Source organism: Emys orbicularis, chromosome 1 (assembly GCF_028017835.1).
Source record: "Emys orbicularis isolate rEmyOrb1 chromosome 1, rEmyOrb1.hap1, whole genome shotgun sequence".
In the NCBI taxonomy this organism is placed as follows: Eukaryota; Metazoa; Chordata; order Testudines; family Emydidae; genus Emys; species Emys orbicularis.
The window spans coordinates 354,421,939-354,440,250 of NC_088683.1; the positions used below are offsets into that span (position 1 = coordinate 354,421,939).

The 18,312-nt window shown below is 50.3% G+C and overlaps 2 protein-coding genes across 2 annotated transcripts in view; one reads left to right on the plus strand and one right to left on the minus strand.

Annotated features, from left to right (window-relative positions):
• GDPD4 (glycerophosphodiester phosphodiesterase domain containing 4) overlaps positions 1–7,542 on the plus strand; it is a 48,232-nt gene extending 40,690 nt beyond the window's left edge. Inside the window, exons 13-15 of the mRNA XM_065397730.1 lie at positions 1,876–1,958; positions 4,533–4,615; positions 7,511–7,542. Of these exons, the coding sequence (XP_065253802.1) occupies positions 1,876–1,958; positions 4,533–4,615; positions 7,511–7,542 (198 nt within the window). The remainder of the gene's footprint in view (positions 1–1,875; positions 1,959–4,532; positions 4,616–7,510) is intronic.
• An 8,367-nt stretch (positions 7,543–15,909) lies between these two features.
• Positions 15,910–18,312, minus strand: part of MYO7A (myosin VIIA) — a 107,707-nt gene continuing 105,304 nt past the window's right edge. Inside the window, exon 47 of the mRNA XM_065407167.1 lies at positions 15,910–16,002. Within this exon, the coding sequence (XP_065263239.1) occupies positions 15,910–16,002 (93 nt within the window). The remainder of the gene's footprint in view (positions 16,003–18,312) is intronic.

Consider the following 18,312-nt stretch of genomic DNA (forward strand, 5'->3'; position numbering starts at 1 on the left):
CCTTAAGGATTGAACTCACAACCCTGGGTTTAGCAGGCTAATGCTCAAACCACTGAGCTATTCCTCCCCCTTTATGGGACATGTTCATCCCTGCTGTGGGGAAGAGGTGGAGGGGAGACCTCTGCGACCAGACACAAGCTAGGGCAATGTCCTAAGTGGCATCCCTGTTTAAATGGCCCCTGTGGAGCTCGGCAGGAGTCCAGGTTTGCACCAGCCTTGTTCTCTCCCCATTCCTCTGAACTCGGAACACCTCTGCCCCTGGGGGTGTTATGGTGGCAGTGCATAGGCCCCCCTGCACCACTATTCCCTGAGGGAAGGGGTGAGGAATTAGCCCCTTCCCTGCCATCTCTTTGGACCAGCCACATTGGCACTAAGGGGCACCGAGGCACTGATGGTTCAGACCCAATGGCCACATTCTGACTATTAATAGGAATAAAATTGAACGTACCCACTGGCAAAACATCCCCGGCGTGGCTGAAAAACGCAGCTGAGTCGAGGCCTGCAAGAGCTGAGAGAGACAGGCCTTGAGAAGAGGGAAAAGAAACCAATTTTAGAGAGCCCCTGCAGAGCTGGGGCTCCACCCACCTGAGGAGACATCCTCCTGCCTGCTGAGGGAGGTCTTCTGTCTAGAAGCCCCCTGGCCATGCTAGTGGTCTAGGCAGTGTGTCACTTCTTGCAGCACCCTAGCTTCTTGCTCGTGCATGATCTGGAGGCAGAGGCCCAAGGAAAAGGAGCATTATAATCACCTTACTTTGATGGGAGAAGTTTGTGTTTTCCTCCAGCCACTCCAAGAAGCTGGTCTGACAGACCCATGGATCTCACCTTATTCATCCAGACCCCTCCGAATACCCTGCTGGGTGAAGGGGTCTCCTGTGCTGTTGGTCCCATCCATAACCTGCCCACCCTGAAGATTCCTACGTTTCACACATAGCCACAGGACTTCTTTCAAGTTCACAAACTGGATATAATCCCAGATAGGCCAAACCTGCAAAGTTTAGACCCAAATCGGGACTTTCCCAATGGTCAGAGGCCTTCAGATTTAGGGATTTGGTTCAACCTGTTGCAGGGATATGGACAAAGTTCTCATCTGGAGCCTCCCGGGATTCATATCCAGGGATTTGGGGTTGGCCTGTTTCAGTGTTCCCCAAACATTTCAGGGTCGCGTCCCCCCCTTACCTCTGTGTGTGCCTCCCCCCAGCCCCTCCCAAGCTGGGGTTGAGAGTGGGGCCACGTCTCACAGGGCGGGGGGAGGGGGAATGTGGACAGGGGTAAGGGGGCCTAGGGTGGGGTTGGGGCTGGGAGCGAGGCCTGGAACGGAGCTGCAGGCAGGCCCATGGCTGGGTGTGGAGCCGCGCTGAGGCTGGGGACAGAGCCAGGCATGGGGCTGGGAGTCTGGGCTGTGTCCTGGGCCCTGCCACAACCCCCCAAATGTTCCTCTGTGCCCTCCGAGGGGACTGTTGAGTAGTCAGCAGGCCAGGATTTAGGCAGCGTCTGAATTGTGACATCGCAGGTTGTATTTCGTCTTGGAGCTGGACAGCCAGAGAACTACAGGCTCTGTCTGTGACTCGGTGTCCAGTCACCTCACTAAAGGATATTCATTCCAATTGAGTCCAGGCTCCTCTCTGCTGCCAGGGACATGGCAGGCCCCATCTCTGGGTACAATGATAACCACTAGGCCATCCAGACAGGAGGCAACACCAAGCGAGGTGACTGCTCCTTTCAAAGGTCAGCAAACTCTAAACATCAGCAGGAAGGTGTCATACAAGGGTCAGTCAGGTTAATCATCCAAATTGCATACAAAAAAATCAGATGTTTGCAAGTATTACTTAGACTAAACTCTTGCTGCTGGACACGTTCTCTGTTGTTCTCTTCCAGACTCCAAAGGAGTACAGAATAATGTGGCTTCTCACAGACGCAGTCGCAGCCCTGCTCATCTCACTCATATTTGCTCTGCATTGGTAAATATCCTGCTGCTAAAATCTCTGGGGATGTTGATGGCCGCAAACCTCTTAGGGATGGGTTAAACCCGATGATACAAAGGGCCTGTCTACACTACAAAGTTAAGTCGACACCAGGCAGTTTACGTCGACCTAATTATGAGGTGTACACATTGCCATGCCCTCCCCCCCTTGCTTTAACTCGCCTGCTACGCCGACCTAATAAAACCATCTTGACGAGAGGCATTACGCTTAGGGTGACATATTTAGAGCGACGCAGGGTCAATGTAAACACTGCCTTGCTTACGTCGGCCTCCAGGAGGGATCCCACAATGCCCACCGTGACCGCTCTGGGCACCGTTTTGAACTCCGCTGCCCTGCACCCAGGTACACAGGTGAACGCCCCTCCCCTGTTAACGTCCCGGGAAGTTTTGAAACTGCTCTTCCTGTTTGCGCCAGTGCAGAGCTCATGTAGCAGCTGCCCAGCTGAGCAAGCCGGCTCTCCGCAGCAAAGGCGCTCCTGCCTGGAGTACACGGGAGGTGGTGGATCTCCTGGGTCTCCGGGGAGAGGAGGTTGTGCAGGTACAACTCCACTCCAGCCTCAGGAATTTGCTTGGGGCATGGAGGCGAAGGACTATGATAGCGACACGTAAAAATCAAAGAGCTGCGGCAGGCATAGCAAGGCAAGGGAGGCAAATAGTTGCTATGGTGCGGATCCACAGGCATGCAGCTTTACAAGGAGGGGGCTGGCATCAGGGTGGTATTATATGGGCGGGAGGCTGGTGGGGAGAGCAGTCAGGGTGGGGGTCTGGGAGCTTAGCCTCAGGCTATGAGAAAAGACGGCGTGATTTTAAGAAAGAATGAAAAGAAACAGAATTAAAACGTTCTCTGGACAAGTGAAAACCGATACCACTGGCATTCACTTTTTCACAGAGATGTAAACTGTGTAGGGTTAAATTACTGACGGAGGGTGGGAAATTGATACAGTTTTTGTACACCCACTGTAGATTATTCATTAAAGAAAAGAGATTTACTTCTCCTGAGGAAGGTTTTTGTGTTAAAACAAAACCTAGTTTTCAAGACACCTTTACTTTAGTAAATTCCCTGCCCCCCCGTCCCCCATTCCATGTATCTTCTGGGGCCGCAGCAGTACCATAGGCACTCCACCCTTGCGGGAGAGTAAACACAATGACAGCCGCACGCCCATACCCAGCTGTGAGAGCCTCATGGGTGTATGTGCTTGTGAATTCCCTGTTCCTTCCCCTTTAACGATACTTTCCCCTGCATGTATGACGTGTCCCTCAGCATTACACAGGGGTATGTTTGCATGGGTGTGGAATAAAAATCTACTTATGGAAACGGAATTTATCTTTATTATTCTCCATTACCGACAATAGTAATAGGTGCATGTGCATTGCAAGGTTCATAGCACGGTGCAAACAAACAATGCCAGGCTCAGCACACTACAGCTACACACACTACTTTGGCTCTGTGTTAAAGGTCAAGGTCTCCCTCAGAAGAATAGCTCCCCTGCCCCCCAACTCCTCTTAGAGCTTTGTGTTCATAACGCACAGCTCAATACTGAAGAGCAGTGCAGGATCCAGGCTTTTTGACAGAGGTGGCTGGCTCGCGGGTTACCCGAGCAGTTGAAATGCAGCTGGAAACCTACAAGGATGCCCAAGGAATGATGGGATTGAGAAACCTGCATCATGTGATGCTGAACTTGCCCCCATGAGGCATTGCAAACCCTTCCCAAAGCACCCTGTGGCCAGTTGCACAGTGGGATAGCTACCCACGGTGCACTGCTCTGTGTCAATGCAAGGGCTGCTACAGTGGATGCGCTCCGCCGACACAAGGAGCATAGTGTGGCCATGCAACAGCAGCTTAATTACAGCGGTGGCTGTACGTCGCCATACTGCAACGTAACTTTGTAGTGTAGACATAGCTTAATTCTGCCTGGTTGCCATGGAGGGGAGTGAACTAGCTGACCCGTCCAATCCAAACAGGCCTTTAATTAGCAGTATCCCCTCCTTTTCACCCAATAGCCTGGCTTTCCCCTTCACAGTTCTTAACCCAGCTCTTCCTTTTCATGCCAATGCCAAACTGCTTGGTCCTTTCATGGGGACCATGCACCCCCACCACTTTGGTGAGTGAATGGCTCCTGTCTCACCTCCATCCCCCATCCCGGCCTCCAGCTCTTCCTCCTCCTTGCCCCCTACCCTTGCTTGTCTGCTGTCCAGCTCAGCTTGTCACATTGCTCTGAATGTCGATTGTAAGCTCTGCAGGGCAGGGCTGTGCTTTTGCTCATTTCCTGTAACACCTCACACCCTTCTGGGTGTTCAGCTGACAGCAGTAATGAATAGATCTCACTGCAGCTGGCAGCTGGAGGGACCCACACAGCCCTGCTAACATTCAGGTGACAGCCGGCGTTTAACAGCCCGGAACAGTCTTGGACTTAGGCTTTTAAGTCACCTAGGCACTTTTGAAAAATGTGACCATATTTGTATCATGTTAGCACTGCAGTGGGCTCAGTGCACCAGCTGCCTGACCCAGTCTTTGAGCCCATTGCTTCATCGCTGGTTTAACTCTTTCCAGGTGGAGAGAGAAGGGCTTCTCCTGTTGTTCAGATGACAGCGGCGTAGTGCTCGAGAATGGTACATACAACAAATTCCGAACTGGTGAGTCCGGCACTTGCGGGGGTTGTGGCTCCAGCACTCCGTACCGAGTCCAGCATGGAAACGGGATTGGGGCTTGTCTAGATGAAAGATTAGTGCGTGGCCAGCTGGGGTGTAAATCTACACCGCCCTAGACTGCCGCATGCTGACTGTCCACATGTACTCTGCTGCCACTCACTAAACACTCCCATTGCCCTCCTCCCGCTTCAAAGCAGAGTAGATCAAAGCACACTAGGGACCGTTGTGAGTGGGACAGTGCACAGCAGGCTAGTACGCTGTGGATTTAGTGCCCCGCAAACTGGGGGTATAACTATTCTCTAGACAAGCCCTTACTCTCTTTGTTCACTTACACCTTAACACTGGGCATGCCCATGGTTACAAAGCACTACAACAGTCTATGGCAACGGCTCAGACAGCAATAAGTCACCAGAACCAGATGGTATTCACCCAGGAGGTCTGAAGGAACTCGAATATGAAATTGCAGAATTACTAACTGTAGTCTGTAACCTATCATTTAAATCAGCTTCTGTACAAAATGACTGGAGGATAGCTAAAGTGATGCCAATTTTTAAAAAGGGCTCCAGAGGTGATCCCGGCAGGCTGGTAAGCCTGACTTCAGTACCAGGCAAACTGGTTGAAACTATAGTAAAGAACAAAATTGTCAGACACACAGATGAACATAATTTGTTGGTGAAGAATCAACATGATTTTTGTAAAGGGAAATCATGCCTCACCAATCTACTAGAATTCTTTGAGGAGGTGAACAAGCATGTGGACAAGGGGGATCCAGTGGATATAGTGTACTTGGATTTTCAGAAAGCCTTTGACAAGGTCCCTCACCAAAGGCTCTTAAGCAAAGTAAGCAGTCATGGAATAAGAGGGAAAGTCCTCTCATGGATCAGTAACTGGTTAAAAGTTAGGAAACAAAGGGTAGGAATAAATGGTCAGTTTTCAGAATGGAGAGAGGTAAATAGTGGTGTCCCCCAGGGGTCTGTACTGGGCCCAGTCCTATTCAACGTACTCATAAATGAGCTGGATAAAGGGGTAAACAGTGAGGTGGCAAAATTTGCAGATGATACAAAACTACGCAAGACAGTTAAGTCCCAAGCAGACTGCGAAGAGCTACAGAAGGATCTCTCAAAACTGGGTGACTGGGCAACAAAATGGCAGATGAAATACAATGTTGATAAATGCAAAGTAATGCACATTGGAAAACATAATCCCAACTATACATATAAAATGACTGGGTCTAAATTAGCTGTTACCACTCAAGAAAGAGATCTTGGAGTCATTGTGGATAGTTCTCTGAAAACATCCACTCAATGTGCAGTGGCAGTCAAAAAAACAAACAGAATGTCGGGAATCATTAAGAAAGGGATGGATAATAAGACAGAAAATATCATATTGTCTCTATATAAATCCAGGGTACGCCCACATCTTGAAAACTGGGTGCAGATCTGGTTGCCCCATCTAAAAAAAAAAAAAAAGATATATTGGAATTGGAAAAGGTACAGAAAAGGGCAACAAAAATGATTAAGGGGTATGGAACAGCTGCCGTATGAGGAGAGATTAATAAGACTGGGACTTTTCAGCTTGGAAAAGAGACGACGAAGGGGGGATATAAAATCATGACTGGTGTAGAGAAAGTAAATAAGGTAGTGTTGTTTACTCCTTCTCATATCACGAGAACTAGGGGTCACCAAATGAAATTAATTTGGCAGCAGGTTTAAAACAAACAAAACAAAGTATTTTCTCAAACAATGCACAACCAACCTGTGGAACTCTTTGCCAGAGGATGTTGTGAAGGCCAAGACTATAACAGGGTTCAAAAAAGAACTAGATAAATTCTTGGAAGATAGGTCCATCATTGGCTATTAGCCAGGATGAGCAAGGATGGTGTCCCTAGCCTCTGTTTGCCAGAAGCTGGGAATGAGCGGCTGGGAATGGATCACTTGATGATTACCTGTTCTGTTCATTCGCTCTGGAGCACCTGGCATTGGCCACTGTCGGAAGACAGGATACTGGGCTAGGTGGACCTTTGGTCTGACCCAATATGGCCGTTCTTATGTTCTCAAAGCACAGCCTCTTACAGTGTCCATGAGCTCTATAGAGTACCCTAATATTTTGTGTATGCAGCATGCACCCTGTTTTTCTGTTCCATAATTTTGCCTGTGACAGAGACTTACAGTGTAACTGGGTTGGTGGTTCAATGAGAACAGAGCTCAGGAGGTACAGTCATGTTGGATTTAAGTATTCTGTATAAAGCAAACAGTGATAATGCAACATTAAGGCCATGACTTTCAATGCATAGGAGTCAGGAAATGGGAAAAGTTTTGGTTATCTCATCCACACTGCACCTACTGTACTCTACTAGTTAGAGATGCATCTAACTCTATACACCAAAAAGCACCTAATTCAATGCCCATTTACACCAATTTTATTGCACTGTAACGCCTGTGATTTTGATGGCGTTACATCAGTGAAAACCTGACGTTAACTGAGAGCAGGAGCAGGCCGAGTGCATGCAATGTGGCTGTGCTAACATTACAGCTTGGTGAAACGTTCACAGCTCAGCTGAATGCCCCAGACTGCCCGGAGCTTGGGATGGGAGAAGATGGGCGTTGTAAGGTTGTAGCCAAACCAGCAAACTTTTGACACCTCAAACTAGCAGGGTTTTTTCCATCCTCATTTGTCTTTCGAGCCCTGAAATGAAAACAAAATGGCGAGGGCTTGAAAACCTGGGTACAACTAACTGACTAAAATAATCCCCTGGGACACGCAAAAGAAAACATTGAGTTGTTTTCAATGCCCACTGCTGATTGACCTGGGACCAGTAAACAAGCCACCCACCCATGTCCGCGGGCAGTTTCTGTGGTTCAACAAGTCTCCTCTTTTCAGAGCTCAATGATCTGCCGACTGTCGTGGCCTGAGAGAGCAAGGCCAGCGGTGTGGTGCTGAGGTCCTACTTGTCACCCGGAGAACAGGGAGCTATGGCACCATACAGACACTGAATTGGGATCAAGCCGGAGAAGCCAGGTGCCGCTGTGCTGTTAGCTGAGCTGGCTCAGTAGGGAGGCCTGTTGGTCAGGGCACTGCTTGTACATGACTATGGCAGTGGAGTTCGGATGAGCCTGAAGGGCCTTTTAACTCCGTGATCCCACGCAGAGGGCAGCTAGTCTCTGGGACTCAGCTTGATGGCTACGAAGTGCCCCTCCCTTCAGAAATGCCTAAGCCTCCTTCCATAGGCCTCTCCCCAGTGGGAGGCTCCAGGGACTGCTTGGGAAGGTGGCTGGATGGGCGAGCAGCTGTAGCGGCCGGCTGTCGACAGATATGAGGAAGGACCCTCCCAGCGGAACTGAGTCTGTCTCTGTGCGATCGCTGGCCTTTAACACTGGGAAAGTCACCTGGAAATGCACCTTTTAATAAGTGGATTTAAAGCTGCTGTTGGTTTAAGTATTTTTGTATGGAGGAAATAAAACCCACTTGCGGAAAGAGCATCGGTCGGGCTCAGTGAGTTCACAGGGAAGGGAGGGTTGGGAGGACAGTGTGTCGAAAAGGGCAAGTCTTGCCCCCTTCTCAGCAGTGAGGGAGGCCTGGATACAAGGGTACCACATGAGGGGTGGGGGGAGAACCTTGCTCCTTACATAAGGAACACTGTGACTGGGTGGTGGAATAACGGGCCTGACCCAAAGTCCATTGGAGTCAATGGGACGCTTGCTGGTGATCTCACGGGGTGCTGGCTCAGCCCCAGCCACAACACAGGGCTTCACTAGCCCGTCCCTGCTGCAGAGCTGGGAGCCAGGAGTGCCGGGGTACCAGCACTGGCTGTGGAAAGGCTCTGCTGCCCCTTTGCTGCGCACACACTCCCCTTACCCAGCCCAGGGAGAGAGAGCAGCGGCGAGTGCAAACCTGCAGCCAGCAGCCAGACACCCCGTTACACGTAACAACGAGAAACGGGTGTGTCAATCCCCTAGGCAGTTTACATTGGGAGGCTGGCCTCCACGGCATAGTAACTGCTGCACACTAACAGTCTGTTCAGTTGCCTGCATTTTACCAGGGCCACCCAGAGGATTCAGGGGGCCTGGGGCAAAGCAATTTTGGGGGCCCCTTCCATAAAAAAAAGTTGCAATACTATAGAATACTATATTCTCGGGGGGGCCCCCTGCGGGGCCCGGGGCAAATTGCCCCACTTGCCCCCCACTCTGGGCAGCCCTGCATTTTACACACAGTGTGGCACTTTCTTTCTTTCTTTCTTTCTTTCTTTCTTTCTTTCTTTCTTTCTTTCTTTCTTTCTTTCACTGAGGCTCAGTCCCAGGTCTCATAGACTCATAGACTTTAAGGTCAGAAGGGACCATTATGGTCATCTAGTCTGACCTCCCGCATGATGCAGGCCACAAAAGCTGACCCCCCCCCACTTTCCCTTAACTCAGCTGTTGAAGTCTCCAGATCGTGACTTAAAGACTTCAAGTCGCAGAGAATCCTCCAGCTTGCGACCCCTGCCCTATGCTGCGGAGGAAGGCGAAAAACCTCCAGGGCCTCTGCCAATCTACCCTGGAGGAAAATTCCTTCCCGACCCCAAATATGGCGATCAGTAGAACCCCGAGCATACAGGCAAGATTCTCCAGCCAGACCCTCATTTTACCAGCGATGGCACGTTATTGCCTAATTGACTAAAATCACTTATCCCATCAAACCATTCCCTCCATAAAGGTCATAGTCCTGTATGTCTCACAGACCAGGTAGAGCACAGACAGGGGTGCTCATGGGTGGTGCATGACCACCCCCCCCTTGGGCAAGCTAGCCCCCCGCCCTGGCCCTAGTGTCTGAGATCCCTGGAGCCTCCACCCCCACAGCCGGAGCCCCGCCCCCTGAGCGGCAGGAGGAGCCCCGGCCCATCCGCCCCATCTGCCGGCCAGCCCACCGCAGCCATTTTAAATAAACTTTAGCTCACACAGTCTGGTGAGGTTGCACTCCAATTCAGCAGCTGTTTCACATACAAGCCTCAGTTTGGGAGGAAAACATGGCGATACGTTATGGGCCCCCAACCTTATGCTCCACAGGCAATCCCTGACTAGCTGCATGTTTCTGCTAAATAAAACTGCTAGCACTGAGAGTCAATATTATTATTGGTTTCAGAGTAGCAGCCGTGTTAGTCTGTATCCGCAAAAAGAACAGGAGTACTTGTGCACTTGTGGCACCTTAGAGACTAACAAATTTATTAGAGCATAAGCTTTCGTGGGCTACAACCCACTTCTTTATTGCTATTTTAGCATCAATCATTAGGGTTCAGAGCCAACACTCAGTTGAGCTGAATGGAGTATAGCGCTGCGCTATAGTTTCAGGCCTGGCTAACTGCACAGGGGAAATTTTTCTTTGCCTCCCTAACAGCTAGAAAATTAAAAAAAAACCAAAACTATCAGTATCTATAGAACCAGGTGGGGCCAAAGGCCCTGCACTATGGCCTACAAGTAAATACCAGCTCAGTTTTCAGGAGGGCAGCAAATTGGTAATGGTGCTGGTTGTAAACGGTGCCCAGAAGCCAAGGGGGTAAGTGCTGGATTTATTTTTATAGCAATCAGCATTCGCCACATCAATTACACAGCTCTTTTATTTTGGCAGAGTAAGGCCCAAGGGGACTGTTAAGCTCATCGATGGTAGTTTGACCTCCTGCTCCGCACAGGCCATAGAGGTTCACGCTGTAGTACTTCCTGGGTCAAGCCCACAACCTAGGGCTGAGCTAGCGCATAGCATTTAGAAAGCATCCAAGCATGACTTAAGCGCCAGACGGTAGCACATCCGCCACAGCCCTTTGTAATCTGTTCCAATGGTTAATCAGCCCCATGTGCCAGCCCATGCCAAGACCCCTCGGCCTCACTGACCAATGCATAGCTGGAAACCAGTCTGGCTTACCTGTGTGTTAACATCTATTTTAACAACGCTATGTTGCTAAGAATGTGATTAGTATTTAGACCTGATGACGTGATTGTAGGATGCTGCACGCCTTGGTCTCACTTATAACATCGCAGTCTGTGGTATAAAGTGATGCAGAGTGTTTGCATTGTAAACCTCTGTAACTGTGTAACTCAGGGGTGGCAAACTACGGCCCATGGGCCGCATCCGGCCTGTCAGGGCTTTGGATCCGGCCTGCAGGATTGCCAGCCCCACGGTGCTCCCAGAAGCGGCTGGCACCACATCCCTGTGGATCCTGGCGGATGGGGAGGCAGAGGGCTCTGCGTGCAGCCCTCGCCTGCAGGCACCCCCCCCCCCCCGCAGCTCCCATTGGCCGGGAATGGAGAACCGCAGCCAATGGGAGCTTCGGAGGAGGTACGCGCAGGTGAGGGCAGTGCGCAGAGCCCTCTGCCCTCCCTTCCCCCAGGGGTTGCGGGGACGTGGTGCTGGCCGCTTCCAGGAGCGGCACAGGGCTAAGGCAGGCAGGGAGCCTGCCATAGCTCCACTGCACACCGCTGCCACCCTGGAGCCGCTCAAGGTAAGCAGCGCTGGGCTGGAGCCCGCACCCCGAACCCGCTGCCTTGAGCCCCCTGCCACACTCCTCACCCCTCCTGCACCCCAACTCCCTGCCCTAAGCCCCCTCCTGCACCCCACACCCCCAACCCCTTGCCCTGAGCCCCTTCCTGCACACCACACCCCCTCCCACACCCCGCACTCCCTCCCACACCCCAACCCCCTGCCCCAGCCCTACATTCATGGCCCTGCATACAATTTCCCCACCCAGAGGTGGCCCTTGGGCCAAAAAGTTTGCTCATCTCGGTGTAACTCACCAAACAGGAAATAAGCATTAATCAGTGTAAAGTGCTGGTCCTGCACACAAGAAGGCCCATTGCAACCAAACGAGCCATTGTGAAACATAAGAGGACAAAGACTTTGTTGCACCAACATCTGTTCCATCAGTTTGAACTCCAGGGAAAGGGAATTAAAAATGCCTCAGAGTAAGGAACTGGGTCCCCCCATGCTGGGGGGAGGGGGGGGGCAAGATTTCTAAGCATTTTACAACAGCATCTATTACCTTCTGAAACCTAAGAAAGACTAACCTATTTGTGTGTATCTTTAACTGTGCACATAATTATTAATTCAGGAAAAGAAACGAGCATTAATTATTATAGGATGTTGTGAAGGACAAAACTATAACAGGGTTAAAAAAAAGAACTAGATAAGTTCAAGCCAGATAGGTCCATGAGTGGCTATTAGCCAGGATTGGCAGGGATGCAACCCTGGATGTCCTTAGCCTCTGATTGCCAGATGCTGGGAGTGGATGAATCACTCGATAATTGCCTGTTCTGTTCATTCCCTCTGAAGCACCTGGCATTGGCTACTGCTGGAAGACAGGATACTGGCCTAGATGGACCATTGGTCTGATGCAGTATGGCTGTTCTTAAGTTGTTTTTGGTGAGAGCTCTGGGGTGCCACTAACCTGAGATAAGTGATAAGTGACTGGTCCTATGGGACTGGGAGTACCCTGAATAGTGTTGTGTAAGGGACCATGTATCGCAAAGGCAAGCTTGCCTTGGGGGGGCGAGATAATCCAGAGTGCCCAAGGGGCCTGTTCCTGACTCCATGCTAAGGCTGTTGAGGAGTTCACACTTGGTACTTGGTTGGTGAACTCTAAGCATAGAAATCATAACCAACTGGGGGATGGCGTCTTGTCTGTCCTAAGGTGGCACCCATGTTCATGAGCCTCTCCAGCTAGTTTGACAACCTCAGTGTTAAAAATGTGCACCTTATGTCTAGGCTGAATGTGTCTAGTGCTAGCTTCCAGCCACTGGAGCTTGTTTCGGCTTTGTCTGGTAGACTGACGAGCTCTCTATTCTCAGATTTCTCCATGTATGTACTTACAGACCATGAACAAATCACCTGGTGGCCATCTCTTCAACGAACTGAACTTCAAAGAGCCTCTCACAAGTCCTCCTATTCTTATTTTTTTTATTAGCGTATTTCACACGGACGTAAGTTTTCACGTTACATTGCATGTGTGAACATAAACAAACAGCCACTAATACACGCAGGGTGTGACACACACACACACACACACACACACACACACACAAACCCCAAAGGGACTTCTGAAACTGAAACACACACTCTGGCTAACTGCTGCATGTATGGGGTGTGCGCCAGGCTGCTGCTCACATGACCCGCACCGCGTAGACTGAGTAGAGGTGGCACAACTGTGGTAGCGTTGAAAACAGTGATCGTCTTTTACGGAGTACAAACCAAGCAAGAGTAATGAACGGCTGGGGCCTACTGTGGCCCGCAGAGCCAGGCAACGGGAAGGGCAAAATAGCAGTGGGCTCACAAGAATGCAGCAGGTAGCAGTAGGGTCACGGGTGAAATACGAACCATTGCCGCTGGGGGTGTAGCTCAAAAGGGCCATGACAGATTGATTTTGGTGACCCAGCAGGCCGAGGTCTGACCCGCATATTGGTTGTACTCCAGTGCAACGCCACTGACATCACTGGAGTCGTCCCTCATTTACATGGGTGGAAAGTGGTTCAGAACCAGGCCAAAGTTGCATCCTCTGCCTTCAGATGTCTATGTGCAGCCCCTCGTGCATGTCAAACGCAAGAACAGTGGAACGACAGGGCCCAGTGTCACTATTTTACACACACATGCTCCTGGGCGGCTCATGCAGGAGATAACAATGAAGTTAATTTGTGCACCACTGTGTGTGGAACCTGGTCCTCTGCGAAGTCCAGTTATGGACAGTAAGACAGTGCAAATGTCTTACCCGTGCTCCAGAGTGCTGAGTGAGGCAGAGAGCAGTGGGGAAGAGGGAAAGGTCAGGGGAAAACAGTTGAGTGTTGGGACGAGCAGCGTGAGAATGCAACACCGATTGTTCTGGACTGGGCTAGTATGAGGCGACTCAAAGGTACTGAGCCAACTAAGCACATTTCTGCTGAGATCCACCCAGTGTTAGTGGCACCAGAATCAAAACTCAACCTCAGCCACGTCTTATAGTCCCAGCTGCTGTCACAGCCCTTTGAGATCATGTCTTTCAAGCGCTTGTTGCTGGGAACCAACCATACAACACGACTTTAAATTTCATTCACAGCATCAGCCACATCCTCCCTTTAGTCAGCCACGCACAACTCCTGTTTGATGCCATGACACCCGAGGTTGGGCTACTGTCCTTTCAGAGCTGCGTGCCTGGGCTTGTCGATGCTGTGCCTGGTGGCGGATCTGACTGACAGGTGGCAGATTTGGGTTGCTAACCAAGGGCATGATCCAAAGCCCATTGAAGTTGAGGGAAAGGCTCCCCCACAAATGATCTGTTCGATTGAACCGTGGAAGCTACAGGCAGAAAAGATCAGTTACGCCACTAACTGTTCCGGTCACTGATGCAGGAGACGCCCTCTTTGACTCAGAGTTCAGAGCAGAATTTTGGGCCAAGCCACCATGTTGAGCAGTGGCCTGGCCCTTGGTGTTATGTATGTGCTAGAGCCCAGTACAGTGACCCTGGGTGGTTTAGCTGTGGTCATATACACAGCAGCTTAAGGCCTCCTAAAAACACACGGTGACTGTCTTACTCTCAGCTGAAATGCAATGGTGCTAGGAGACGCATTCGAGAGCGAATGCTGGGATCAGCTGTCAGGCTGAGGTGGGCATAGCCTGTGATCTCAGGGCCTAGGCACTGAACACAGGGGCTGGCATCCTCCCAAGTGTCTCTGCTTTTCAGTAGCGTTCTCCTGCTAGCCCCCAATGAATTAACTTTGCATCAGGAACTAGGCCTATGTTTATAGCCAGGTCCAATTATTCAATCTTCCTTTGCCACAGTGGGACAGAGCTAAATTTAAAAATCAGAGATCGGGCCGAGCCACAAAGGTCAGTTCCGAGGGGGCTGGCCGGGGCCAAAGTTTTAGGTTAGTCTAGTGCAGAGATGGGAGACGGTCCCAGAATTTGGAAGCTTCCCACCCCCATCAGAGCGTCCCACCTGAAGCAAACTGGAAAAGACAGAGGGTAAATAACAGGCAGCAGCATGACACAGAACACATACGTGTTACAGCCTAGCAGACAGCAGCGGAGGTGCAGAGGATGATGGGAGGTTTGGCTGCAGCCATGGTTTATTTTTCTTACACACTGGCTCTGCTTTCCCTCTGGATGTCCTGCTATTGTTACAAAGTAGCTGTGGAACAAATACATTCGAGCTATGCTTAATGCTGCACAGAGGGCAAAGCCTGCTGCACCAGGCTTGACTTTCAGAGAAAGGCGACTGCGGCACACATTCAAACTGCAGCGTTTCACACAGCACAGAATGGCCTGGCCAACATTTTCCACCTCTCAGGGCCTAAAGCCACATTCAGGCTTCCAGCTAAGAGCTTCATCCTGCCAGGTGCATTCTCGGGTGGAGGGGGCGGGGTCAGCTGTCTTTAGCAGCCTCGTTTCCATGCTGCTGAATAGGGATTTGATGCTGAACTGTAGGCCACCCCTAATTAGAACAGTTTGACCTATGAACCCGCAGTCTCATCCTTTTGACAATGGAGTGTTGGGTGTGTGAGCGGTTCTATTGGGTAAAGCCTTTGGAGCTGTGTGGGGCCTTCCCCAGAGTCAGCCTCCCAGAAGCAGTCATTCTCTTTAAAAAATAAATAAATACAAGGATAAGAAATGAAACCTTTAAATGTGTCCATCGTTGTGTGCCCGTCTCCCGTCATCGCTTTGCCATGGTACAGGCTGTTCAATTAGGATTAAGAAGAAACAAACCAACCACTATTTTAAATGCACTTTTTCCCTCGGCTTTTTTTTTTTTTTAGAACAAATGGATTTCTTTTTGTTCTGTTGTAATGTCAAGATACCCCCCCAGGAGAGTGGATGGGATTTTTCTCTACAATGGAGCAGGGTTAGGTTACTGATCAGCAACTCTCAGATGCCCAGAACTTCTCCAAAGCCCTTAATGGCACCCTGACCACCTTCCCCTTTTTAAAAACGACACTCACAACTTTTTCCTACGATCCTCTGCAAACTTCAGTCATTTGGTTTGATAGTAAACATTCCGCTGGCGTTTCTGTTGATGAGTCACTGTCTGTCACCTAGAAAGCTTAGAAGTTTAAAACAGGGCTTACTAGGGAGGAGGGGGGAATTGGAGGTCAGCATCACAGATAGTCATCCTCGCTGGAAGGGGAAATGGGACTCGAGCCCTCAAGATCAGAGTCGGATGAGCTTTCTGAAGGGGTCCGGATCATCTTCCACATCTGGGCAGAAAAGGTTCTGCCCCAGCTGCAGGGGTATCCCACAGGCCTCAGCTGGTGAATTAGCTCCATGGCCACCTGCCAGTGGCTTCTTTCAGTTCACTTGCTGCTGCCCTTTGCGCTCCTCTGTTTGCTCATGGCTGTTAACATCTGACTGATGTACGAGGTCAAGAGGTCATCCATCTTGTAGCCCTGGTAGGAAGTTATGAGAGATCAGACACATCACCCAGACAGCCTAACTGCTGGTCGCTGGCTCATGTCCTTGAATGCCTTTGGTATGAACTATCACCAGGCTTATCAATGACCCTCCTCCCCACCACGACAGCCTTGAACCTTGCCTGGTAGAGGCCTAGAACCAGGGGACAGTCAGTCAGTCAGTCAATGAAAAGATGTCAAGTTCGAAACCAATACAAGGAAATACTTTTTCACACACGCCTAATTGGACTGTGGAAAACTCTGCCACAGGAAGTTGTTGTGGCCAAGAACTCAGCCAGGTTCAAAAAGGGTTTTGATAATTATACAGATATCAAGAATCTCTGGAGTAATTATAATTAATGGCAATAAATGTTGGAAGGTATATTAAACCTCATGCTTCAGTGCTTAAGCTAATCTCTACCTATTAGAGATCAGGGTCAGACCTCATGTGCAAGCAGATTACCCCACATTAGTCTACAGTGGGGTTCTTCCATCTTCCTGTGTAGCAGCTGGTGCTGGCAATGGCTGGAGACAAGATACTGAACTAGATAGCGCTTGGGTCTGATTCAGTCTGGCAAGTCCTCTGCTCTGATGGGGGCGGAGAGCTAAAAACCGGACTGTGATGCTCTCGTGTCACCCAGAGCGAGCCATTACAGGGTATCACTGACTCTGGTTCACTATGGGATGGTGGGCAGAGAAGCTTGGTACTGGATTTAAGACTTGAACTAAGCCCCCAGCATGTCTGCTCTGAGCTGCATGCTAGTCAGTTCCAGAGTGCCCAGCACCAGACTGCTACAGTGGTGATTCTGCCTGTTTGGCTTGCTATAAAGCACCTCAGGCTTTTGATGCACCTGGTGACTAGCCTGGCTGAACATTCAGAGCCCTCACCCACTGACAAGGGACGTCAGTCAGGGTAACGGGCTAAGCCATTAGTACTGCCCTGGGCAAAGCTGGAATGGAGTCTATGCACCGATCCTCTGCTGGTGTAAATCGGTGCAGCTCCACTGACACCAGCAGAGGGTTTGGCCCTTGTGAGTACGTAGCACAGCTTATGGCCTCTGTTCCTGCCCTCACATCCAGGAAGCTGATAAATGATTTTATCCTGCACACTTGGCCACCACATTTGCCTTCTCTCCATCAATCCATCTCCACAGTCCAACATCCCAGGCCTCCGAGCAGCTTCATAGAATCATAGCATCATAGAATGTCAGGGTTGGAAGGGACCTCAGGAGGTCATCTAGTCCAACCCCCTGCTCAAAGCAGGACCAATTCCCAACTAAATCATCCCAGCCAGGGCTTTGTCAAGCCGGGCCTTAAAAACCTCCAAGGAAGGAGACTCCACCACCTCCCTAGGTAACCCATTCTAGTGCTTCACCACCCTCCTAGTGAAATAGTGTTTCCTAATATCCAACCTAGACCTCCCCCACTGCAACTTGAGACCATTGCTCCTTGTTCTGTCATCTGCCACCACTGAGAACAGCCGAGCTCCATCCTCTTTGGAACCCCCTTCAGGTAGTGGAAAGCAGCTATCAAATCCCCCCTCCTTCTTCTCTTCTGGAGACTAAACAATCCCAGTTCCCTCAGCCTCTCCTCATAAGTCATGTGCTCCAGACCCCTAATCATTTTTGTTGCCCTCCGCTGGACTCTTTCCAATTTTTCCACATCCTTCTTGTAGTGTGGGGCCCAAAACTGGACACACTACTCCAGATGAGGCCTCACCAATGTCGAATAAAGGGGAATGCTCACGTCCCTCAATCTGCTGGCAATGCCCCTACTTATACAGCCCAAAATGCCGTTAGCCTTCTTGGCAACAAGGGTACACTGTTGACTCATATCCAGCTTCTCATCCACTGTGACCCCTAGGTCCTTTTCTGCAGAACTGCTACCTAGCCATTCAGTCCCTAGTCTGTAGCTGTGCATAGGATTCTTCCGTCCTAAGTGCAGGACTCTGCACTTGTCCTTGTTGAACCTCATCAGGTTTTTTTTGGCCCAATCCTCTAATTTGTCTAGGTCCCTCTGTATCCGATCCCTACCCTCCAGTGTATCTACCACGTGTGTCATCTGCAAACTTGCTGAGAGTGCAGTCCACACCATCCTCCAGGTCATTAATAAACAGCTGCTGTTTCCTTTTCAATCAACCTGCTCCAGAAACCTGCCCCCCTCTTCCAAAATGCAGAATTACTTCCAAAGCTGTCCCTGCCTGAAGCCCGATTCAGTCCCGCACCAGTAACAGCTGTGCTAGACCCAGTGATGTCTTAGCCTTAGCATGCAGGGCTGGGAAGGGGAGCTCCATGCGGGGGACATGTT